Source organism: Oncorhynchus nerka, linkage group LG10, assembly GCF_034236695.1.
Source record: "Oncorhynchus nerka isolate Pitt River linkage group LG10, Oner_Uvic_2.0, whole genome shotgun sequence".
In the NCBI taxonomy this organism is placed as follows: domain Eukaryota; kingdom Metazoa; phylum Chordata; class Actinopteri; order Salmoniformes; family Salmonidae; genus Oncorhynchus; species Oncorhynchus nerka.
Genome location: NC_088405.1, coordinates 1,709,443 through 1,736,942, shown reverse-complemented (window position 1 = coordinate 1,736,942; position 27,500 = coordinate 1,709,443). Strand labels below are relative to the sequence as shown.

Genomic DNA, 27,500 nt, shown 5'->3' with positions numbered 1-27,500 from the left:
CCCACTGACTCCTACACTACCTGATATCAACATGATATCACACTGACTCCTACACTACCTGATATCAACATGATATCAACATGATATCAACATGATATCACACTGACTCCTACACTACCTGATATCAACATGATATCACACTGACTCCTACACTACCTGATATCAACATGATATCACACTGACTCCTACACTACCTGATATCAACATGATATCAACATGATATCAACATGATATCCCACTGACTCCTACACTACCTGATATCAACATGATATCATCATGATATCCCACTGACTCCTACACTACCTGATATCAACATGATATCAACATGATATCACACTGACTCCTACACTACCTGATATTAACATGATATCCCACTGACTCCTACACTACCTGATATCAACATGATATCCCAATGACTCCTACACTACCTGATATCAACATGATATCAACATGATATCCCACTGACTCCTACACTACCTGATATCAACATGATATCAACATGATATCCCACTGACTCCTAAACTACCTGATATCAACATGATATCAACATGATATCCGAATGACTCTACAACGCTACCTGATATCAACATGATATCACACTGACTCCTACACTACCTGATATCAACATGATATCCCAATGACTCTACACTACCTGATATCAACATGATATCCCAATGACTCCTACACTACCTGATATCAACATAATATCAACATGATATCCCACTGACTCCTACACTACCTGATATCAACATGATATCCCAATGACTCCTACACTTCCTGACAACTGATATCAACATGATATCACACTGACTCCTACACTACCTGATATCAACATGATATCCCAATGACTCCTACACTACCTGATATCAACATGATATCAACATGATATCCCAATGACTCCAACGCTACCTGATATCAACATGATATCACACTGACTCCTACACTACCTGATATCAACATAATATCAACATGATATCCCACTGACTCCTACACTACCTGATCAACATGATATCACACTGACTCCTACACTACAACTGATATCAACATGATATCACACTGACTCCTACACTACCTGATATCAACATGATATCAAATGACTCCTACACTACAACTGATATCAACATGATATCCCAATGACTCCTACACTACCTGATATCAACATGATATCAACATGATATCAACATGATATCAACATGATATCACACTGACTCCTACACTACCTGATATCAACATGATATCACACTGACTCCTACACTACCTGATATCAACATGATATCACACTGACTCCTACACTACCTGATATCAACATGATATCACACTGACTCCTACACTACCTGATATCAACATGATATCAACATGATATCAACATGATATCACACTGACTCCTACACTACCTGATATCAACATGATATCACACTGACTCCTACACTACCTGATATCAACATGATATCACACTGACTCCTACACTACCTGATATCAACATGATATCAACATGATATCAACATGATATCCCACTGACTCCTACACTACCTGATATCAACATGATATCAACATGATATCACACTGACTCCTACACTACCTGATATCAACATAATATAAACATGATATCACACTGACTCCTACACTACCTGATATTAACATGATATCCCACTGACTCCTACACTACCTGATATCAACATGATATCCCAATGATTCCTACACTACCTGATATCAACATGATATCAACATGATATCACACTGACTCCTACACTTCCTGATCAACATAATATCAACATGATATCGCACTGACTCCTACACTACCTGATATCAACATGATATCACACTGACTCCTACACTACATGATATCAACATGATATCACACTGACTCCTACACTACCTGATATCAACATGATATCCCAATGACTCCTACACTACCTGATATCAACATGATATCCCAATGACTCCTACACTACCTGATATCAACATAATATCAACATGATATCCCACTGACTCCTACACTACCTGATATCAACATGATATCCCACTGACTCCTACACTACCTGATATCAACATGATATCACACTGACTCCTACACTACCTGATATCAACATGATATCCCAATGACTCCTACACTACCTGATATCAACATGATATCAACATGATATCGCACTGACTCCTACACTACCTGATATCAACATGATATCACACTGACTCCTACACTACCTGATATCAACATAATATCAACATGATATCGCACTGACTCCTACACTACCTGATATCAACATGATATCACACTGACTCCTACACTACCTGATATCAACATGATATCACACTGACTCCTACACTACCTGATATCAACATGATATCCCAATGACTCCTACACTACCTGATATCAACATGATATCCCAATGACTCCTACACTACCTGATATCAACATGATATCGCACTGACTCCTACACTACCTGATATCAACATGATATCAACATGATATCACACTGACTCCTACACTACCTGATATCATCATGATATTCCACTGACTCCTACACTACCTGATATCATCATGATATCAACATGATATCCCACTGACTCCTACACTACCTGATATCAACATCATATCATCATGATATCCCACTGACTCCTACACTACCTGATATCAACATGATATCAACATGACATCCCACTGACACCTACACTACCTGATCAAAGGTACAGCAAGGGTTTGATGTATCCCCGTAGAGCAGAGGCTGGATGTACCTTCCTGGAGACTGTGGCTGTCTGTGTAGGTCATTCTCTCTCCGAGTCATGATTAAAGGAGAGCGCTTGGTTACGTTACTGCCAGAGGAACATGGCGTCTGTAGCACTGCGTAATTACCATATAAAAGACCTTAGATACTTACGTTCATCCATATTGACGTGTTAAATGTTTGACGTGCGAAGCATTTTTATAGTTCATGGGCTGTAAAAAGGCCTTGCACATCAAGTTCAGAGTTCTGAAAATTAGTAACAGGAGAGAATATTAGATATTTAGAGTTCTGAAAACTAGTAACCGAAGATAATATTAGATATTTAGAGTTCTGAAAACTAGTAACAGGAGAGAATATTAGATATTTAGAGTTCTGAAAACTAGTAACAGGAGAGAATATTAGATATTTAGAGTTCTGAAAACTAGTAACAGGAGAGAATATTAGATATTTAGAGTTCTGAAAACTAGTAACAGGAGAGATTATTAGATATTTAGAGTTCTGAAAACTAAGTAACCGAAGAGAATATTAGATATTTAGAGTTCTGAAAACTAGTAACCGAAGATAATATTCAATATTTAGAGTTCTGAAAACTAGTAACAGGAGAGAATATTAGATATTTAGAGTTCTGAAAACTAGTAACAGGAGAGAATATTAGATATTTAGAGTTCTGAAAACTAGTAACAGGAGAGAATATTAGATATTTAGAGTTCTGAAAACTAGTAACAGGAGAGAATATTAGATATTTAGAGTTCTGAAAACTAAGTAACCGAAGAGAATATTAGATATTTAGAGTTCTGAAAACTAGTAACCAAAGATAATATTAGATATTTAGAGTTCTGAAAACTAGTAACCGAAGATAATATTAGATATTTAGAGTTCTGAAAACTAGTAACAGGAGAGAATATTAGATATTTAGAGTTCTGAAAACTAGTAACAGGAGAGAATATTAGATATTTAGAGTTCTGAAAACTAGTAACAGGAGAGAATATTAGATATTTAGAGTTCTGAAAACTAGTAACAGGAGAGAATATTAGATATTTAGAGTTCTGAAAACTAGTAACAGGAGAGAATATTAGATATTTAGAGTTCTGAAAACTAGTAACCGAAGATAATATTAGATATTTAGAGTTCTGAAAACTAGTAACCGAAGATAATATTAGATATTTAGAGTTCTGAAAACTAGTAACAGGAGAGAATATTAGATATTTGGAGTTCTGAAAACTAGTAACAGGAGAGAATATTAGATATTTAGAGTTCTGAAAACTAGTAACAGGAGAGAATATTAGATATTTAGAGTTCTGAAAAGTGGAATGCTATATGGTGACCTAAAGGGTGTTGAAACACTCTTGATTCTTGTCAGAAAATCCATATCTTTTTGTGATAAAAAGAGATTGCAGCAGGTATGCTTTTAGGAAAAAGGATTCTCCAGGCCTTTGTCCCTGAAGAAGAACCCTTTATAGAGGTAGAACCGTATTATCTACATGGAACCCTTTATAGAGGTAGAACCGTATTATCTACATAGAACCCTTTATAGAGGTAGAACCGTATTATCCACATATAACCCTTTATAGAGGTAGAACCGTATTATCAACATAGAACCCTTTATAGAGGTAGAACCGTATTATCTACATGGAACCCTTTATAGAGGTAGAACCGTATTATCCACATAGAACCCTTTATAGAGGTAGAACCGTATTATCAACATAGAACCCTTTATAGAGGTAGAACCGTATTATCCACATAGAACCCTTTATAGAGGTAGAACCGTATTATCTACATAGAACCCTTTATAGCGATAGAACCGTATTATCTACATAGAACCCTTTATAGAGGTAGAACCGTATTATCCACATAGAACCCTTTATAGAGGTAGAACTGTATTATCTACATAGAACCCTTTATAGAGGTAGAACCGTATTATCCACATAGAACCCTTTATAGAGGTAGAACCATATTATCTACATAGACCTCTTTATAGAGATAGAACCGTATTATCTACATGGAACCCTTTATAGAGGTAGAACCGTGTTATCCACATAGAACCCTTTATAGAGGTAGAACCATATTATCTACATGGAACCCTTTATAGAGGTAGAACCGTATTATCTACATAGAACCCTTTATAGAGGTAGAACCATATTATCTACATGGAACCCTTTATAGAGGTAGAACCGTATTATCTACATAGAACCCTTTATAGAGGTAGAACCTTATTATCCACATAGAACCCTTTATAGAGGTAGAACCGTATTATCTACATAGAACCCTTTATAGAGGTAGAACCGTATTATCCACATAGAACCCTTTATAGAGGTAGAACCGTATTATCTACATGGAACCCTTTATAGAGGTAGAACCGTATTATCCACATAGAACCCTTTATAGAGGTAGAACCGTATTATCCACATAGAACCCTTTATATAGGTAGAACCGTATTATCCACATAGAACCCTTTATAGAGGTAGAACCATATTATCTACATAGAACCCTTTATAGAGATAGAACCGTATTATCTACATAGAACCCTTTATAGAGGTAGAACCGTATTATCCACCTAGAACCCTTTATAGAGGTAGAACCGTATTATCTACATAGAACCCTTTATAGAGGTAGAACCGTATTATCTACATAGAACCCTTTATAGAGGTAGAACCGTATTATCCACATAGAACCCTTTATAGAGGTAGAACCTTATTATCTACATAGACCTCTTTATAGAGGTAGAACCGTATTATCTACATGGAACCCTTTATAGAGGTAGAACTTTATTATCTACATAGAACCTTTTAGGATTCTATGTCTTCCTTTTAGAAGCATTTGTTTTTACGTATGAAAGGTTCTAAAAGACCCCTCTGAGTTCTGAAGAGTTCAGGAAAATCCACTGTGTCAGATACAGTGTAAGTCAACTGGCGTTGAGGCATTCTGCCTCCAATGTAGAAAAATCCATAACTTTTATATTGCTGAAAAGGATGTCTCATGGCGTTGATTATGAGAATGTATTTAGTTTAGATAAGGCTTCCAATAAATCCTGTCATTACTGCAGACAGGCAGTGTACTGTGGCCGCGGACTAGCGTCTGGCACTGTCAAACAATGTTGGATTATTTTCAGTTTATTAAACAAATTTCTGTTTCTGGGGACATATTTTTTATCTCTCGTCCAAACTATATCCAGAAGGTTCTAAAGTCATGACTCAGTTTGAGATCTCCATGTGAAGAAGGTTCTAAAGTCATGACTCAGTTTGAGATCTCCATGTGAAGAAGGTTCTAAAGTCATGACTCAGTTTGAGATCTCCATATCCAGAAGGTTCTAAAGTCATGACTCCGTTTGAGATCTCCATGTGAAGAAGGTTCTAAAGTCATGACTCAGTTTGAGATCTCCATGTGAAGAAGGTTCTAAAGTCATGACTCAGTTTGAGATCTCCATGTGAAGAAGGTTCTAAAGTCATGACTCAGTTTGAGATCTCCATGTGAAGAAGGTTCTAAAGTCATGACTCAGTTTGAGATCTCCATATCCAGAAGGTTCTAAAGTCATGACTCCGTTTGAGATCTCCATGTGAAGAAGGTTCTAAAGTCATGACTCAGTTTGAGATCTCCATATCCAGAAGGTTCTAAAGTCATGACTCCGTTTGAGATCTCCATGTGAAGAAGGTTCTAAAGTCATGACTCAGTTTGAGATCTCCATATCCAGAAGGTTCTAAAGTCATGACTCAGTTTGAGATCTCCATATCCAGAAGGTTCTAAAGTCATGACTCAGTTTGAGATCTCCATATCCAGAAGGTTCTAAGGTCATGACTCAGTTTGAGATCTCCATATCCAGAAGGTTCTAAAGTCATGACTCAGTTTGAGATCTCCATATCCAGAAGGTTCTAAGGTCATGACTCAGTTTGAGATCTCCATATCCAGAAGGTTCTAAGGTCATGACTCAGTTTGAGATCTCCATATCCAGAAGGTTCTAAAGTCATGACTCAGTTTGAGATCTCCATATCCAGAAGGTTCTAAGGTCATGACTCAGTTTGAGATCTCCATATCCAGAAGGTTCTAAGGTCATGACTCAGTTTGAGATCTCCATATCCAGAAGGTTCTAAGGTCATGACTCAGTTTGAGATCTCCATGTGATTCCTGATTGTCCCCTTTCTCCTGTCAGCACTGTCTATATCTGCTATCTGCCAGGGACATGTTAACTAGTTCTATGTTAACCAGTTCAATGTTAACTAGTTAACTAGGTCTATGTTAACCAGGTCTATATTAACTAGTTAACCAGTTCTATGTTAACCAGCTCCATGTTAACCAGTTCAATGTTAACTAGTGTGTGTGTGTGTGTGTGTGTGTGTGTGTGTGTGTGTGTGTGTGTGTGTGTGTGTGTGTGTGTGTGTGTGTGTGTGTGTGTGTGTGTGTGTGTGCGTGCGTGTGCGTGCGTGTGCATTCGGTCTTTGAAAACATGCATCATCGCTTCGTGTTTCAAATTGATTCAAAACTCAAATCACCGTCCGCAGTCTGAGTGCCATCGATCTGCTTTCTCTGCTTGTGTTCTCATAGACGGGGTCTGCTTGCCCTCCTTCCTATAGATTAACAGGTGACCCGCTGGGTCAGGGAAGCTGGTGTCTGTCTGTGTGAATGGTTGGGTGATGGTTTACATATTCAGTACATTTTAATCGATGCCTTGTTATTCTTATAGTCCACTGACGTTGAGTTTCTGTTTCTGAGTCAGAGCGTTGAAACTAATTAAAACAACTTAATTTGATTCGATTGGACTTTTCTGCTCTTTCCAGCCTGGCTTTGATCCGGGGGATCACTCTCTCTGCCCTCTCTCCTCCCTCCCATCCCTCTCTCCTCTCTCTCCTCTCTCTCCTCTCTCCTCCCTCCCAGCCCTCTCTCCTCTCTCTCCCCTCCCATCCCTCTCTCCTCCCTCTCCTCTCTCTCTCCTCCCTCCCAGCCCTCTCTCCTCTCTCTCCCCTCCAATCCCTCTCTCCTCCCTCTCCTCTCCTCTCTCCTCCCTCCCAGCCCTCTCTCTCTCTCTCCTCCCTCCCAGCCCTCTCTCCTCCCTCCCAGCCCTCTCTCCTCTCTCCTCCCTCCCATCCCTCTCTCCTCCCTCCCAGCCCTCTCTCCTCTCTCTCCCTCCCAGCCCTCTCCTCTCTCTCCTCTCTCTTCTCTCTCCTCCCTCCCAGCCCTCTCTCCTCTCTCTCCTCTCTCTCCCCTCCCATCCCTCTCCCCTCCCTCCCAGCCCTCTCTCCTCTCTCTCCTCTCTCTCCTCTCTCTCCCCTCCCATCCCTCTCTCCTCCCTCCCATCCCTCTCTCCTCCCTCCCAGCCCTCTCTCCTCTCTCCTCCCTCCCAGCCCTCTCTCCTCCCTCCCATCCCTCTCTCCTCACTCCCAGCCCTCTCTCCTCCCTCTCCTCCTCTCTCCTCCCTCCCCAGCCCTCTCTCCTCCCTCTCCTCTCTCTCTCCTCCCTCCCAGCCCTCTCTCCTCCCTCCCATCCCTCTCTCCTCCCACCCAGCCCTCTCCCTCCCTCCCAGCCCTCTCTCCTCCCTCCCAGCCCTCTCTCCTCTCTCTCCTCCTCTCCCCCTCCCAGCCCTCTCTCCTCCCTCCCAGCCCTCTCTCCTCCCTCCCATCCCCCTCTCCTCCCTCCCAGCCCTCTCTCCTCCCTCCCAGCCCTCTCTCCTCCCTCCCAGCCCTCTCTCCTCTCTCCTCCCTCCCAGCCCTCTCTCCTCCCTCCCAGCCCTCTCTCCTCCCTCCCAGCCCTCTCTCCCTCCCTCTCCTCTCTGTCTCCTCCCTCCCAGCCCTCTCTCCTCCCTCCCATCCCTCTCTCCTCCCTCCCAGCCCTCTCTCCTCCCTACCAGCCCTCTCTCCTCCCACCCAGCCCTCTCTCCTCTCTCCTCCCTCCCAGCCAGGAAGACTCTCAAGCTGTCTGTGATGGGTGTTCCTATTCTGGCTGTCCTGAGGTCACACACACACACACATGCACGTGCACACACACACACACACACACACACACACACACACACACACAAACAAGCACACACACACGCACGCACGCACGCACACACACACACACACACACACACACACACACACACACACACACACACACACACACACACACACACACACACACACACACACACACACACACACCACGCTGTAATAATCAACTCATCAGGGTTCCCAGTGTTTGTTTGGGCGCATAGTAGTTCCAGGATCTACCCCTGCTGCTGGTCCCTCCCTCTCTCTCTCTCCCCTCCCAGCCCTCTCTCCCCTCTCAGCCCTCTCTCCCCTCTCTCCCCTCCCAGCCCTCTCTCCTCTCGCTCCCCTCCCAGCCCTCTCCTCCCTCCCTCTCTCTCCCTCCCAGCCCTCTCTCCCATCTCTCCCCTCCCAGCCCTCTCTCCTCTCTCCCCTCCCATCCCCCATCTCCTCCCCCCTCCCAGCCCTCTCTCCTCTCCTCCCTCCCAGCGTTCTCCTCCCTCCCAGCCCTCTCTCTCCCCTCCCAGCCCTCTCTCCTCTCTCTCCCCTCCCATCCCTCTCTCCCCTCCCAGCCCTCTCTCCTCTCTCTCCCCTCCCATCCCTCTCTCCCCTCCCAGCCCTCTCTCCTCTCTCTCCCCTCCCAGCCCTCTCTCCCCTCGCAGCCCTCTCTCCTCTCTCCTCTCTCTCCCCTCCCATCCCTCTCTCCCCTCCCAGCCCTCTCTCCTCTCCTCCCTCCCAGCTTTCTCCTCCCTCCCAGCCCTCTCCTCCCTCTCAGCACTCTCTCCTCTCTCTCCCCTCCCATCCCTCTCTCTCCCCTCCCATCCCTCTCTCTCCCCTCAGCCCTCTCTCCTCTCCCCCTCCTCCCTCCCAGCTCTCTAATCCCTCCCAGCCTTCTCCTCCCTCTCAGCCCTCTCTCCCCTCCCAGCCCTCTCTCCTCTCTCTCTCTCCCCTCCCATCCCTCTCTCCTCCCTCCCAGCCCTCCCAGCCCTCTCTCCCCTCCCAGCCCTCTCTCCTCTCTCTCCCTCTCTCCTCTCTCCCCTCCCATCCCTCTCTCCTCTCTCCTCCCTCCCAGCCCTCTCTCCCCTCCCAGCCCTCTCTCCTCTCTATCCCCTCCCATCCCTCTCTCTCCCCTCCCATCCCTCTCTCTCCCTCTCCCTCCCTCCCAGCTCTCTCTCCTCTCCCCTCTCCTCCCTCCCAGCTCTCTCCTCCCTCCCAGCCCTCTCTCCTCTCCCCTCTCCTCCCTCCCAGCTCTCTCCTCCCTCCCAGCCCTCTCCTCCCTCCCAGCTCTCTCCTCCCTCCCAGCCCTCTCCTCCCTCTCAGCCCTCTCAGCCCTCTGTCCTCTCTCTCCCCTCCCATCCCTCTCTCTCCCCTCCCATCCCTCTCTCCTCCCTCCCAGCCCTCTCTCCCCTCCCAGCCCTCTCTCCTCTCTCTCCCTCCCATCCCTCTCTCCTCCCCTCGCAGCCCTCTCTCCCCTCCCCTCCCTCTCCCCCTCCCCTCTCCTCCCTCCCAGCTCTCTCCTCCCTCTCAGCCCTCTCTCCTCTCTCTCCCCTCCCATCCCTCTCTCTCCATCCCTCTCTCCTTTCTCTCCCCTCCCATCCCTCTCTCCTCCCTCCCAGCCCTCTCTCCTCTCTCTCCCCTCCCATCCCTCTCTCCTCTCTCTCCCTCCCAGCCCTCTCTCTCCCATCCCTCTCTCTCTCCCCCTTCCATCCCTCTCTCCTCCCTCCCAGCCCTCTCTCCTCTCTCTCCCCTCTCTCCTCTTTCTCCCCTCCCATCCCTCTCTCCTCCCCTCGCAGCCCTCTCTCCTCTCTCTCTCTCTCTCTCCCTCCCATCCCATCCCTGTCTCCAGCCCCTCCCAGCCCTCTCTCCTCTCTCTCCCCTCCCAGCCCTCTCTCCTCTCTCTCTCTCTCCCCTCCCAGCCCTCTCTCTCTCTCTCTCCCTCCCTGCCCTCTCTCTCTCTCTCTCCCCTCCCATCCCTCTCTCCTCTCTCTCCCCTCCCAGCCCTCTCTCCTCTCTCTCTCTCTCCCCTCCCATCCCATCCCTGTCTCCATCCCCTCCCAGCCCTCTCTCCTCTCTCTCCCCCTCCCTCTCTCTCCCATCCCTCTCTCCTCTCTCTCCCCTCCCATCCCTCTCTCTCCTCCCTCCCAGCCCTCTCTCTCTCTCTCTCTCCTCTCTCCTCTCTCTCCCCTCCCATCCCTCTCTCATCCCTCCCAGCCCTCTCTTCCCTCCCCCAGCCCTCTCTCCCCTCCCATCCCTCTCTCCTCCCCTCGCAGCCCTCTCTCCCCTCCCAGCCCTCTCTCTCTCTCTCTCGCTCCCTCCCATCCCATCCCTCTCTCCAGCCCCTCCCAGCCCTCTGTCCCCTCCCTGCCTGCTCTCCTCTCTCCCCTCCCAGCCCTCTCTCCCCTCCCATCCCTCTCTCCTCCCCTCGCAGCCCTCTCTCCTCTCTCTCTCTCCCCTCCCATCCCATCCCTCTCTCCAGCCCCTCCCAGCCCTCTCTCCCCTCCCTGCCTGCTCTCCTCTCTCCCCTCCCAGCTCTCTCTCCAAATGCTGAGTTGTCCTCTTTGGAATTCCCTTCTTTTAACTCTTGCTCTTTTTGTGTCTTATTTCTAGTGGTCTGTTTGCCAGTCACTACACAGAAACACACTACCTGGAAGACGGCAGCGCGGTCACCGGCTCTCACAACCTCACGGTACGGTATTAAGTCTAATGGAGTCTCACAACATCACAGTACGGTATTAAGTCTAATGGAGTCTCACAACCTCACAGTACAGTATTAAGTCTAATGGAGTCTCACAATTTGGAGGTAAGTCAAATCAAATCAAATCAAATCTATTTATAAAGCCCTTCTTACATCAGCTGATATCTCAAAGTGCTGTACAGAAACCCAGCCTAAAACCCCAAACCAGCAAGCAATGCAGGTGTAGAAGCGCGGTGGCTATTAAAAACTCCCTATAAAGGCTAAAACCTAGGATGAAACCTAGAGAGGAACCAGGCTATGAGGGTTAAGTCATCTCTATGTCCTAGATTGATAGAACCACTTGGCAACTAACAGACAAATGGGAAAACGACAAGGCATAGTTCATGCCTATTACCATACAATAACAAGGCATACTTCATTAATGCCTATTACCATACAATAACAAGGCATACTTCATACCTATTACCATACAATAACAAGGCATACTTCATACCTGTTACCATACAATAACAAGGCATACTTCATGCCTATTGCCATACAATAACACGGCATACTTCATACCTATTACCATACAATAACAAGGCATACTTCATACCTATTACCATACAATAACACGGCATACTTCATACCTATTACCATACAATAACAAGGCATACTTCATGCCTATTACCGTACAATAACAAGGCATACTTCATGCCTATTACCGTACAATAACAAGGCATACTTCATGCCTATTACCGTACAATAACACGGCATACTTCATACCTATTACCATACAATAACAAGGCATACTTCATACCTATTACCATACAATAACAAGGCATACTTCATACCTATTACCATACAATAACAAGGCATACTTCATACCTATTACCATACAATAACAAGGCATACTTCATGCCTATTACCGTACAATAACAAGGCATACTTCATGCCTATTACCATACAATAACAAGGCATACTTAATGCCTATTACCATACAATAACAAGGCATACTTCATGCCTATTGCCGTACAATAACACGGCATACTTCATACCTATTACCATACAATAACAAGGCATACTTCATGCCCATTACCGTACAATAACAAGGCATACTTCATACATATTACCATACAATAACAAGGCATACTTAATGCCTATTACCATACAATAACAAGGCATACTTCATTCCTATTACCATGCTGTTGTTCTTCCCTCTCTCTATGGAGATCAGTGACCTCTTGTTGAACCCCTGAACCTGTCAGGATGAGGGGTTGTCGTCCCTCCGTTTAGAGGAAAAACGGACTGAAGGAAATGTTGACGCTCCTGTAATATCAGTTCAGTCCAGTACCCACAGTTCAGTCTGTCTGCTGAAGCTGCTGTGGTGGGACAGTGGAGAGGAGAGGTGTATTGTGGGTAGTGGCTAGCTGCTGAAGCTGCTGTGGTGGGACAGCGGAGAGGAGAGGTGTATTGTGGGTAGTGGCTAGCTGCTGAAGCTGCTGTGGTGGGACAGCGGAGAGGAGAGGTGTATTGTGGGTAGTGGCTAGTACCCACAGTTCAGTCTGTCTGCTGAAGCTGCTATGGTGGGGTGGGACAGTGGAGAGGAGAGGTGTATTGTGGGTAGTGGCAGTTCAGTCTGTCAAATAAGATGTTGTCTGCTTGCTTGGTCTTTCTGTGTCCAGTCCATTGTTCCTTTATACGTTTCCCAAAGTGAAGAAGTTACTGTAAATATACAAGATGAAACACTGTGAAAGTAGGAATTTAACCACGGACTTGATACATGGCAAACGGTTCAACCTTACGGGAACATTCATGAAAATATGAACATCTTGCTTCTATCATGCAGTACATGTTCAACCCACACATTGACCTGGACAATTTGTTCCACACAGAGCATCATGTTTCAGTTGATCCTGCTGTGGCCTGGGTCAGACTATCCCTGACTCTGGCTGGGTTTAAACCCACTCAGCACAGACATTCCACAACACAGGCACAATAAGGGAGCTGTGATGAACCAGACTATCCCTGACTCTGGCTGGGTTTAAACCCACTCAGCACAGACATTCCACAACACAGGCACAATAAGGGAGCTGTACTGAACCAGACTATCCCTGACTCTGGCTGGGTTTAAACCCACTCAGCACAGACATTCCACAACACAGGCACAATAAGGGAGCTGTGATGAACCAGACTGGACCGGGTCTGGGTGGGTTTGACCCACTCAGCACAGACATTCCACAACACAGGCACAATAAGGGAGCTGTGATGAACCAGACTGGACCGGGTCTGGGTGGGTTTAAACCCACTCAGCACAGACATTCCACAACACAGGCACAATAAGGGAGCTGTGATGAACCAGACTATCCCTGACTCTGGCTGGGTTTAAACCCACTCAGCACAGACATTCCACAACACAGGCACAATAAGGGAGCTGTACTGAACCAGACTGGACCGGGTCTGGCTGGGTTTAAACCCACTCAGCACAGACATTCCACAACACAGGCAAAATAAGGGAGCTGTGATGAACCAGACTGGACCGGGTCTGGGTGGGTTTGACCCACTCAGCACAGACATTCCACAACACAGGCACAATAAGGGAGCTGTGATGAACCAGACTGGACCGGGTCTGGGTGGGAGCAATCCACTGAGAGTCTAGTACACACACAGGGCTGGTACGCTTGGGGTCCCTGTGAACTCAGTTTGATTTGACCAACAATCCCCCTACTATTAGCAGGGGACATCATAAAAGCTCATCCCCTCAGAAGGGGACATAATGAAAGCTCCTCCCCCCCTCAGCAGGGGACATAATGAAAGCTCCTCCCCCCCTCAGCAGGGGACATAATGAAAGCTCCTCAACTCAGAAGGGGGCATAATGAAAGCTCCTCAACTCAGCAGGGGACATAATGAAAACTCCTCAACTCAGCAGGGGACATAATTAAATCTCCTCCCCCCCTCAGCAGGGGACATAATGAAAGCTCCTCCCCCCCTCAGCAGGGGACATAATGAAAGCTCCTCCCCCCCTCAGCAGGGGACATAATGAAAGCTCCTCAACTCAGCAGGGGACATAATTAAATCTCCTCCCCCCCTCAGCAGGGGACATAATTAAATATCCTCCCCCCCTCAGCAGGGGACATAATGAAAGCTCCTCCCCCCCTCAGCAGAGACATAATGAAAGCTCCCACTAGGGATCCCCTAGTGACCGGATCCTCTAGTGACTGGGAGTGTCAGACTGGATGGTTCTACAGTCCCCTAGTGACCGGATCCCCTAGTGACTGGGAGTGTCAGACTGGATGGTTCTACAGTCCCCTAGTGACTGGGTCCCTTCATGGGAGTGTGGGATTGGCCCAGTCTTCCAGTCTTCCATCAGTCTAAGACGGACTGATCGATTGGTAATTTATTGGCCTGTCTGGAGGGAGTTAGGGGGGAGTCAGGAATCTGAGCCCCTTCATTCCCCCATTTCATGTATCAGTATTTTATGCCAGCTAAGCATCTGTCAGAGGCAAGGTATTAGACGGAGGGAGGGAGTGATGATTGAGGGAGGGAGGGATGAGGGAGGGAGGGAGTGATGAGTGAGGGAGGGAGGGAGGGAGGGATGAGTGATAGCCTCTTCACTTCTCCGTCCTTCCTCTTTCATTTGTCTGTTTTATAGCTCTCTGTAATGGAAGACTTTCCAGGCATTGTTCCTTACTCAGAGGACGTACCAGACACAGGAAGGGAGAGCCTCGTCCTTCATGACAGATTGTTAAAATACAAGAGCTCAAAACGTATTGTATCCATACAAAAAGTGTAAGAATAAACACATGGTAATTGTGAACAAAATACAGGTTTGATAGATTGTACATTCACAGAGGTGTACAACAGGGCAGTCCAATCTCCCCAGTTTGATACATTCACAGAGGTGTAAACAGGGCAGTCCAATCTCCCCAGTTTGATACATTCACAGAGGTGTTCAACAGGGAAGTCCAATCTCCCCAGTTTGATACATTCACAGAGGTGTTCAACAGGGAAGTCCAATCTCCCCAGTTTGATACATTCACAGAGGTGTTCAACGGGGAAGTCCAATCTCCCCAGTTTGATACATTCACAGAGGTGTACAACGGGGAAGTCCAATCTCCCCAGTTTGACAGATTGTACATTCACAGAGGTGTACAACCTCTCCTTTCCATTTTGGTATCTTAATTTGAGCCAGTTTTCTACAGCAGGAAAATAATCCTGCAGCAACAGGAAATGTGAATTATTATGTGGATTATAGTTAATGGACATTATTGTAGGGGTTGATACAGTTTTAGTCAGGGCAAAAATCAAGTCTGACATTATTGTAGGGGTTGATACAGTTTTAGTCAGGGCAAAAATCAAGTCTGACATTATTGTAGGGGTTGATACAGTTTTAGTCAGGGCAAAAATCAAGTCTGACATTATTGTAGGGGTTGATACAGTTTTAGTCAGGGCAAAAATCAAGTCTGACATTATTGTAGGGGTTGATACAGTTTTAGTCAGGGCAAAAATCAAGTCTGACATTATTGTAGGGGTTGATACAGTTTAAGTCAGGGCAAAAATCAAGTCTGACATTATTGTAGGGGTTGATACAGTTTTAGTCAGGGCAAAAATCAAGTCTGACATTTTTTTTTAAAAGCGGAAATTACAAACTTTAAACCTTGAATGCACTACAAAGTTTGAATTTTTTTCCAAAAAATCCTCATCAGCAGAAGAGATCAGAGTGATCAAATTACATCTGTGGTTTCCATGTAAATCAGGTCAGGTGTCAAATTACATCTGTAGTTTACATTTGAAGCAGGTCAGGTGTCAAATTACATCTGTAGTTTACATTTGAAGCAGGTCAGGTGTCAAATTACATCTGCAGTTTCCATTTAAAGCAGGTCAGGTGTCAAATTACATCTGTAGTTTACATTTGAAGCAGGTCAGGTGTCAAATTACATCTGTAGTTTCCATTTAAAGCAGGTCAGGTGTCAAATTACATCTGTAGTTTACATTTGAACCAGGCCAGGTGTCAAATTACATCTGTAGTTTCCATTTAAAGCAGGTCAGGTGTCAAATTACATCTGTAGTTTCCATTTAAAGCAGGTCAGGTGTCAAATTACATCTGTAGTTTCCATTTAAAGCAGGTCAGGTGTCAAATTACATCTGTAGTTTACATTTAAAGCAGGTCAGGTGTCAAATTACATCTGTAGTTTACATTTGAAGCAGGTCAGGTGTCAAATTACATCTGTAGTTTTCATTTAAAGCAGGTCAGGTGTCAAATTACCATCCATCTCTGAAAGCCTAGAATCATAGAATAGAATCATAGCCTAGAATCATACCCCCCCCCAACACATGATATCCATCGCAGTTCTGACATCATCAATGGAACATGATGTCATAGTATTAATGCAGGGTTCTGTTCTGTACTAGATCTGACCCTGCTTCCCTCTGCTACACGCTGTAGCTTTATCTAATGTAATGGCTCTTCTTCTTTTACATACACCTGGAGAGGTTGTGTTTATGTCCCAAACGGAGCCCTATTCTGGATTTAGTGCACTACTTTTGACCAGGGTTCATAAGGGACTGGTCAAAATTAGTGCACTAAATAGGGAATAGGGTACCGTTTCGGGGGCCAAGATGTGTCTGGCAGGACTCTGTATGGACTAGCGCGTAGTTGAGGACTGGGCCAACACTTAGACGTCGATATACACGTCAGAATACTTCAGGCAGAAGTACGGATGACAGAGATGGACAATTGTGTGCAGAGAAATTATTGTAGATGTTCATGGAAGACAGAAAGCAGATTAGAAGCTTTGGAGAGAGGACTAAGGTCTGGTCTTCTGGAACATCCTGGAAAGCAGAGTAGAAGTTTTGGAGAGAGGACTAAAGTCTGGTCTTCTGGAACATCCTAGAAGGTAGAGTAGAAGCTTTGGAGAGAGGACTAAGGTCTGGTCTTCTGGAACATCGTAGAAAGCAGAGTAGAAGCTTTGGAGAGAGGACTAAGGTCTGGTCTTCTGGAACATCCTAGAAAGCAGAGTAGAAGCTTTGGAGAGAGGACTAAGGTCTGGCCTTCTGGAACATCCTAGAAGGCAGAGTAGAAGTTTTGCTGAGAGGACTAAGGGCTGGTCTTCTGGAACATCCTAGAAAGCAGAGTAGAAGTTTTGGAGAGAGGACTAAGGTCTGGCCTTCTGGAACATCCTAGAAAGCAGAGTAGAAGCTTTGGAGAGAGGACTAAGGTCTGGTCTTCTGGAACATCCTGGAAAGCAGAGTAGACGTTTTGGAGAGAGAACTAAGTTAAGACGTCTGGTCTTCTGGAACATCCTAGAAGGTAGAGTAGAAGCTTTGGAGAGAGGACTAAGGTCTGGTCTTCTGGAACATCCTAGAAAGCAGAGTAGAAGCTTTGGAGAGAGGACTAAGGTCTGGTCTTCTGGAACATCCTAGAAAGCAGAGTAGAAGCTTTGGAGAGAGGACTAAGGTCTGGCCTTCTGGAACATCCTAGAAGGCAGAGTAGAAGTTTTGGTGAGAGGACTAAGGGCTGGTCTTCTGGAACATCCTAGAAAGCAGAGTAGAAGTTTTGGAGAGAGGACTAAGGTCTGGCCTTCTGGAACATCCTAGAAAGCAGAGTAGAAGCTTTGGAGAGAGGACTAAGGTCTGGTCTTCTGGAACATCCTAGAAGGCAGAGTAGAAGCTTTGTAGAGAGGACTAAGGTCTGGTCTTCTGGAACTTCCCAGTTCCACGGTAAAGGACCAATAGTTACATGACGGGTCTCTCAGAGAAAACTGATCCGACGCTGAACAAGTGGAATCAGCAGCAGGTGAACAACAACCACCTTGGAAAAGAGTAAAGACGAATCCTGAAATGTACAGAGGTCTACATTTGGAGAAGGGAGAGGTGGAGAAACCACATGTCCATGTTTTACTGTGCAGCAGTGAAGTAGTCAGGGAGGAAGGGCCTGGGTCTGGACCATAGGTACCACAAGAGATGGCCTGGGTCTGGACCATAGGTACCACAGGAGATGGCCTGGGTCTGGACCATAGGTACCACATGAGATGGCCTGGGTCTGGACCATAGGTACCACAGGAGATGGCCTGGGTTTGGACCATAGGTACCACAGGAGATGACCTGGGTCTGGACCATAGGTACCACAGGAGATGGCCTGGGTCTGGACCATAGGTACCACAGGAGATGGCCTTGGTCTGGACCATAGGTACGACAGCAGATGGCCTGGGTCTGGACCATAGGTACCACAGGAGATGGCCTGGGTCTGGACCATAGGTACCACAGGAGATGGCCTTGGTCTGGACCATAGGTACCACAGGAGATGGCCTTGGTCTGGACCATAGGTACCACAGGAGATGGCCTGGGTCTGGACCATAGATACCACAGGAGATGGCCTGGGTCTGGACTATAGGTACCACAGGAGATGGCCTGGGTCTGGACCATAGGTACCACAGGATATGGCCTGGGTCTGGACCATATATGGCCTGGGTCTGGACCAAAGACAATAGCTGTATTTTCACTCCAAACCAGATACTTCCTCCGCTGTCCTACCTTCCTGTCCCTCCTACCTACCCTGACAGTCTGGCCTTGTCCTAACAGTATGTTAAACTCTCTGTCCTACCTTCCTGCCCCTCCTACCTACCCTGACAGTCTGGCCTTGTCCTAACAGTATGTTAAACTCTCTGTCCTACCTTCCTGCCCCTCCTACCTACCCTGACAGTCTGGCCTTGTCCTAACAGTATGTTAAACTCTCTGTCCTACGTTCCTGCCCCTCCTACCTACCCTGACAGTCTGGCCTTGTCCTAACAGTATGTTAAACTCTCTGTCCTACCTTCCTGCCCCTCCTACCTACCCTGACAGTCTGGCCTTGTCCTAACAGTATGTTAAACTCTCTGTCCTACGTTCCTGCCCCTCCTACCTACCCTGACAGTCTGGCCTTGCCCTAACAGTATGTTAAACTCTCTTCTCAGACAAACTGCTATTACCACGGAATGGTGCAGGGACACATCTATTCTGACGTCAGCCTCAGTACCTGCTCAGGTCTCAGGTGAGTGTGTGTGTGTGTGTGTGTGTGTGTGTGTGTGTGTGTGTGTGTGTGTGTGTGTGTGTGTGTGTGTGTGTGTGTGTGTGTGTGTGTGTGTGTGTGTGTGTGTGTCAGTGGGCCTCCTGTATGTATTGTCATGTCATTAACCCATGGTCTAATGAACCTCAACGCTCCAGTGCCCGACTAGCCAAGCAGTTAGATTAGCCTGAAGCAACGGGCATTCTCATCAACTGTCTCATCATCAATGTTGTCCTTCTCTGTTTCTCTCTGCCTCTGTTTCTCTCTGCCTCTGTGTCCTTCTCTGTTTCTCTCTGAAACTAAAGATTAACAGAGTTACCATATAAACACACCTTACACGAAACCCAAACCGGCTGCGTGCGTGCGCCATCGTGCGCCATCATGCATACATATATTTTGTCCCCCGAGACGAGATCACGACACGCAGGTTAAAATATCAAAACAAACTCTGAACCAATTACATTAATTTGGGGACAGGTCGAAAAACAGTAAACATTTAACGTTATGGCAATTTAGCTAGCTTGCACTTGCTAGCTAAATTGTCTTATTTAGCTAGCTTGCACTTGCTAGCTAATTTGTCTTATTTAGCTACCTTGCTGTTGCTAGCTAATTTGTCTTGTATAGCTAGCTTGCACTTGCTAGCTAATTTGTCTTATTTAGCTAGCTTGCACTTGCTAGCTAATTTGTCTTGTTTAGCTAGCTTGCACTTGCTAGCTAATTTGTCTTATTTAGCTAGCTTGCACTTGCTAGCTAATTTGTCTTATTTAGCTACCTTGCTGTTGCTAGCTAATTTGTCTTATTTAGCTACCTTGCTGTTGCTAGCTAATTTGTCTTGTTTAGCTACCTTGCACTTGCTAGCTAATTTTTCTTATTTAGCTACCTTGCTGTTGCTAGCTAATTTGTCCTGGGATACAACGTTAAACATTGAGTTGTTATTTTACCTGAAATGCACAAGGTCCACTACTCCGCCAATTAATCAACACATAAAACGGTCAACCAAATCGTTTCTAGTCATCTCTCCTCCTTCTAGGCTTTTTCATCTTTGAACATATATGGTGATTGACATCTAAATTTTCATAGTATTACCACGACAACCGGCAAAACAGTTATACCCCCACGTGGGTATAACCAATGAGGAGATGGCACGTGGGTACCTGCTTCTATAAACCAATGAGGAGATGGGAGAGGCAGGACTTGCAGCGTGATCTGCGTCAGAAATAGGAGTGACTTCTATTTTAGCCCTTGGCAACGCAGACACTCGTTGGCACGCGCGAGCAGTGTGGGTGCAATAATTGAAAAACATAGATTTCTAAATTTATTTTGTAACGCTCGCGCACGCGACGCGACACAAGTGGTGTAGTCAGGGTATCAGTGATGAATGGAAATGGAAATTCATCCCTGTGTTAATTGATCCAAGACAACGATCTACAGTCAGAGTAATACAAGTCTTTAACACAGTGAAGGCAAAGCTGGAAAAAAGAACCGTTCATGTCAAGTAGGAGTAACGAGTCTGCTCATTTTTCTGGACATCATCAGGAATGTCGTTCCCAAAACGTGCCAACAGTTTTCCTCCTCTAAGGAGTGATAGGGGTAATTGTTAAGCCCTTGAGTGCATTCCCAACTGGTACCCTATGTAGTGCACTACTTATAACCAGAGCGCCATAGAGTTCTTGTTAAGAGTAGTGCACTATATAGGGAAGGGGGTGCCGTTTGTGATGCAAGGCCCTGTTTTACAGGCCGCTCATTTTTCTGCCCCTCTACAACCTGGTTCTGCATAGACAGATGCAGAGGGCTTAGTTTGACGAGTGCTATGCTGCCTGGCGCGACGGCCAAGACAAATTGTTTCGGGGTTTTTAGTTGGCAGCTATAGTCTGGCTTTGGGAGCGTGTTTTAATGTTAAGTTTATGTGGTTATGAATGTTGTCAAGAGGTTGATAAAAACTCAGTTTCAGTGGACGAAGACGTCACTTTAAATCACCAGGGCTGTTTTTATTAGGGTGAGAAAAGTTGACGGTGAGAAATAAGAGACTCTCATCACGGACAGACGGAGAATGAGAAACCAACGGGGAGGATATTACTATATTTCTTATTAAGCCAAATGTCTGCCTCTTGATTTGTTCCCGTGAATAACAGTGAGACTTTATCGACGAGGTAAAAGTAGTGTTACCCACAAAGCACCTCAATTGGGGTGGCAGCGTAGCCTAGTGGTTAGTGCGTTGGACTAGTAACCTGAAAGGTTGTTAGATCAAATCCCCGAGCTGACAAGGTAGAACTCTGTCATTCTGTCCCTGAACAAGGCAGTTAACCCACTGTCATTGAAAATAAGAATTTGTTCTTAACTGACTTGCCAAGTCAAATAAAGGTTAAAATAAAAATAAGAGATCCATTGTCCAACATTCTGTAGAAAAAAAACATCATGACAGACATGTAAGAAACGTTCTTCTACTTCATTGATTGATGATCGATTCATCGATTCATCAATATCACTCTTGTATTCCCAGTGGCTTCATCTCACTAGAAAACAGATCCTACGTGTTGGAGCCGTCAACGGATCCCTCCAGTGGATCCCACAGGATCTACCGGTCAGAACAGCTCCACTTCACACCTGGCTTGTGTGGCCATGGCTTCAACATATCGCTGGTTCACGGAGACAGCCAGAACAGCCACAACCAATCAGACAGCCCCTTCGGAGCCTTCAGCACCAGGGTAAGCAGCATACATGGAATACCATGGCTGTGTTTACACAGGCAGCCCCAATTCTGATCTTTTGCCACTAATTGGTCTTTTGATCAATCAGATCAGAATCTTTTGCCAATATATAGGCAAAATATCAGAATTGGGCTTCTTGTGTAAACACAGCCGTAGTCTCTTATGTTAATAAGCTATGAATTCATGTTTAGCTCATGAGACTTGGGGTCAAATACAGTGTATCTGTATGTAAATATATCTGGAATGGGCTAGAGATCTTCTAGAATCCTCTAGGAAAACACTAACGTTGTCTTTACATCCATCTACAGATAGAGACTAGGAGGGATCGAGATCAAACCTCAGTCAGTAGAGACTAGAGGGAACCAGATCTTCAGATCAAACCTCAGTCAGAAGATCAACCTCAGACAGTAGAGACTAGGAGGTCTTCAGATCAAACCTCAATCAGTAGAGACTAGGAGGTCTTCAGATCAAACCTCAGTCAGTAGAGACTAGGAGGTCTTCAGATCAAACCTCAGTCAGTAGAGACTAGGAGGTCTTCAGATCAAACCTCAGTCAGTTGAGACTAGGAGGTCTTCAGATCAAACCTCAGTCAGTAGAGACTAAGAGGTATTCAGATCAAACCTCAGTCAGTAGAGACTAGGAGGTCTTCAGATCAAACCTCAGTCAGTAGAGACTAGGAGGTCTTCAGATCACACCTCAGACAGTAGAGACTAGGAGGTCTTCAGATCAAACCTCAGTCAGTCGAGACTAGGAGGTCTTCAGATCAAACCTCAGACAGTAGAGACTAGGAGGTCTTCAGATCAAACCTCAGTCAGTAGAGATACGATGCGGATTTATGCTCATCAAGTACTCTTGATAACTGAATACCAAATGGCACCCTATTCCATCTACAGTGCACTGCTTTTGACCAGGGCCCATGAGGAGTAGGGTTGCTATTTGGGACTGTGACGATGTGGATTTATGCCCCCCTGCTCCTCCCGAATGTGCACACTGTTTCATCTGCCATTAGGCCCTGTTTCAGAATAGCACTTTCTGTTTATCTTATGGTGTCTGCCGTTTCATCCTAGAAGCATTATAATGCACTGCTATATTACTCTACAGCTACTGTGTTAGCAGTGTGCTACTGTTTATAGATCGTACCGTGTTCGGTAGGAAAATGTTCATGGAAAGATATTTTTTGGATAATCGGTTTTCACACATAAATGCGTTTATTTCCCTTTCTCTAGCCGACCAGACTGAAAATGTGTTTCGGTGAACAGAATCATAGTCACACTCACGAGTTAGAGACTTGGTTCATTCTGTTTGCATTCATTCTGTTTGGTTCATTCTGTTTGGTTCATTCTGTTTGGTTCATTCTGTTTGTTTCATTCTGTTTGGGTTCTGAGATGGGAGGAGAGAGGGAAGGACACCTACAGAGAGATACTGTAGTGTCCTGTACCGTCTGAGATGGGAGGAGAGAGGGAAGAACACCTACAGAGAGATACTGTAGTGTCCTGTACCATCTGAGATGGGAGGGACGCCGACAGAGAGATACCGTAGTGTCCTGTACCGTCTGAGAAGGGAGGAGAGAGGGAGAGACACCGACAGAGAGATACCGTAGTGTCCTGTACCGTCTGAGAAGGGAGGACAGAGGGAGAGACACCGACAGAGAGATACCGTTGTGTCCTCTACCGTCTGAGAAGAGAGGAGAGAGGGAGGGGCACCGACAGAGAGATACTGTAGTGTCCTGTACCGTCTGAGAAGAGAGGAGAGAGGGAGGGGCACCGACAGAGAGATACTGTAGTGTCCTGTACCGTCTGAGATGGGAGGACAGAGGGAGAGACACCAACAGAGAGATACCGTAGTGTCCTGTACCGTCTGAGAAGGGAGGAGAGACGGAGGGTGGGAGAGGCTGAGGAAGGGGGTTAGGTATGAGATCAGGTACCAAATGTAACACGTGTCTGGGATTTGTCCCTGTGATTTAAAGCTGTTTTGACTTTGTCCTCTGTTTTATCACTGGACTGGAAAAGAATGACGACTAGACTATTAGCTGTGGATTTAAGTGCCTCTGAAATATTTCCGTATGCAGCTGTAGAATACAATAGAATAGAATAGATTCCTAATTGTTCTGTATTCAGCTGTAGAACAGAATAGATTCCTAATGGTTCTGTTTGCAGCTGTAGAATAGAATAGAATAGAATAGATTCCTAATTGTTCTGTATGCAGCTGTAGAATAGAATAGAATATAATAGATTCCTAATTGTTCTGTATGCAGCTGTAGAATAGAATAGATTCCTAATGGTTCTGTATGCAGCTGTAGAATAGAATAGAATTAGATTCCTAATTGTTCTGTATGCAGCTGTAGAATAGAATAGATTCCTAATGGTTCTGTATGCAGCTGTAGAATAGAATAGAATAGAATAGATTCCTAATTGTTCTGTATGCAGCTGTAGAATAGAATAGATTCCTAATTGTTCTGTATGCAGCTGTAGAATAGAATAGATTCCTAATAGTTCTGTATTCAGCTGTAGAACATAATAGATTCCTAATAGTTCTGTATTCAGCTGTAGAATAGAATAGAATAGATTCCTAATTGTTCTCTATTAAGCTGTAGAATAGAATAGATTCCTAATAGTTCCGTATGCAGCTGTAGAATAGAATAGAATAGAATAGATTCTTAATAGTTCTGTTTGCAGCTGTAGAATAGAATAGATTCCTAATGGTTCCGTATAGAAATAGAATAGATTCCTAATAGTTCTGTATTCAGCTGTAGAATAGAATAGAATAGAATAGATTCCTAATAGTTCTGTTTCAGCTGTAGAATAGAATAGAAATGGTTCTGTAGAGCTGTAGAATAGAATAGATTCCTAATGGTTCTGTATTCAGCTGTAGAATAGAATAGAATAGATTCCTAATAGTTCTGTATGCAGCTGTAGAATAGAATAGAATAGATTCCTAATAGTTCTGTATTCAGCTGTAGAATAGAATAGAATAGATTCCTAATAGTTCTGTATTCAGCTGTAGAATAGAATAGAATAGAATAGATTCCTAATTGTTCTGTATTCAGCTATAGAATAGAATAGAATAGATTCCTAATTGTTCTGTATGCAGCTGTAGAATAGAATAGATTCCTAATAGTTCTGTATGCAGCTGTAGAATAGAATAGAATAGAATAGATTCCTAATTGTTCTGTATTCAGCTGTAGAATAGAATAGAAATAGAGCTTAGATTAGAATAGAATAGATTCCTAATAGTTCCGTATGCAGCTGTAGAATAGAATAGAATAGATTCCTAATGGTTCTGTATGCAGCTGTAGAATAGAATAGATTCCTAATAGTTCTGTATTCAGCTGTAGAATAGAATAGAATAGAATAGATTCCTAATAGTTCTGTATTCAGCTGTAGAATAGAATAGATTCCTAATAGTTCCGTATTCAGCTGAATAGAATAGAATAGATTCCTAATAGTTCTGTATTCAGCTGTAGAATAGAATAGATTCCTAATAGTTCCGTATCCAGCTATAGAATAGAATAGAATAGATTCCTAATAGTTCTGTATTCAGCTGTAGAATAGAATAGATTCCTAATAGTTCTGTATTCAGCTGTAGAATAGAATAGATTCCTAATAGTTCTGTATTCATGTAGAATTCCTAATTGTTCTGTATTCAGCTGTAGAATAGAATAGATTCCTAATAGTTCTGTATTCAGCTGTAGAATAGAATAGATTCCTAATAGTTCTGTATTCAGCTGTAGAATAGAATAGATTCCTAATTGTTCTGTATTCAGCTGTAGAATAGAATAGAATAGAATCCTAATAGTTCTGTATTCAGCTGTAGAATAGAATAGATTCCTAATGGTTCCGTATTCAGCTGTAGAATAGAATAGATTCCTAATGGTTCTGTATTCAGCTGTCCTTGAAACGGCTCCTTCTCCTGCTCTGAAGTGGTGGCCTGTGGCATCAAAGACTCTAATTGGCCAATACATAATAGCATCAGAAACCCAGGTTTTAGAAAGCTTGCAACTGGAGAGAGAACAATCACGCACACACACACACACACACACACACACACACACACACACACACACACACACACACACACACACACACACACACACACACACACACACACACACACACACACACACACACACACACACACACACACACACACACCCAAAAACCATAACTTTAACCCTTAAACCTCACCCTAGCTCCTAATCCTAACTCTTTATGTAATTCTAACCTTAACACTAAACCCCCTAGAAATAGCATTTGACCTTGTGGGGACTAACAAAATGTCCCCAGTTGGTACATTCTTGTTTGTTTATATTCTTGTGGGGACTTCTGGTCTCACAGTGTAGTCTGGTGTGTCCTGGTTTAGGCCTCTCTCAGAGTAGCTTGTCTGTCCTGGTTTAGGCCTGTCTCTCAGAGTAGCCTGTTTGTCCTGGATTAGGCCTGTCTCTCAGAGTAGCCTGTCTGTCCTGGTTTAGGCCTGTCTCTCAGAGTAGCCTGTCTGTCCTGGTTTAGGCCTGTCTCTCAGAGTAGCCTGTCTGTCCTGGTTTAGGCCTGCCTCTCAGAGTAGCCTGTCTGTCCTGGTTTAGGCCTGCCTCTCAGAGTAGCCTGTCTGACCTGGTTTAGGCCAGCCTCTCAGAGTAGCCTGTCTGTCCTGGTTTAGGCCAGCCTCTCAGAGTAGCCTGTCTATCCTGGTTTAGGCCTGCCTCTCAGAGTAGCCTGTCTGACCTGGTTTAGGCCAGCCTCTCAGAGTAGCCTGTCTGTCCTGGTTTAGGCCAGCCTCTCAGAGTAGCCTGTCTGTCCTGGTTTAGGCCTGCCTCTCAGAGTAGCCTGTCTGACCTGGTTTAGGCCAGCCTCTCAGAGTAGCCTGTCTGTCCTGGTTTAGGCCAGCCTCTTAGAGTAGCCTGTCTGTCCTGGTTTAGGCCTGTCTCTCAGAGCAGTCTGTCTGTCCTGGTTTAGGCCTGTCTCTCAGAGTAGCCTGTCTGTCCTGGTTTAGGCCTGTCTCTCAGAGTAGCCTGTCTATCCTGGATTAGGCCAGCCTCTCAGAGTAGCCTGTCTATCCTGGATTAGGCCTGTCTCTCAGAGTAGCCTGTCTGTCCTGGTTTAGGCCTGTCTCTCAGAGCAGGCGGATTAGACAGGAGGGTGTTGTTGGGTTGGCAGGAGGGATAAAGAGGGTTGTGAGTAGGGTCCTGACTTTAGTCTTTGCTCATACACACCAGGAGAAAGGAACTAATGCTCTGGATAAATATAGTGCACTACGTGGGGAATCAGGTTCTCTGGTTAAATATAGTGCACTACGTGGGGAATCAGGTTCTCTGGTTAAATATAGTGCACTACGTGGGGAATCAGGTTCTCTGGTTAAATATAGTGCACTACGTGGGGAATCAGGTTCTCTGGTTAAATA

The 27,500-nt window shown here is 45.0% G+C and overlaps 1 protein-coding gene across 1 annotated transcript in view; it reads left to right on the top strand.

Moving 5' to 3' along the window:
• LOC135573596 (disintegrin and metalloproteinase domain-containing protein 12-like) overlaps positions 1-27,500 on the top strand; it is a 308,097-nt gene that overhangs the window by 125,896 nt on the left and 154,701 nt on the right. Inside the window, 3 exon segments of the mRNA XM_065022859.1 lie at positions 11,288-11,366; positions 19,307-19,383; positions 21,899-22,103. Coding sequence (XP_064878931.1) covers positions 11,288-11,366; positions 19,307-19,383; positions 21,899-22,103 — 361 coding nt within the window.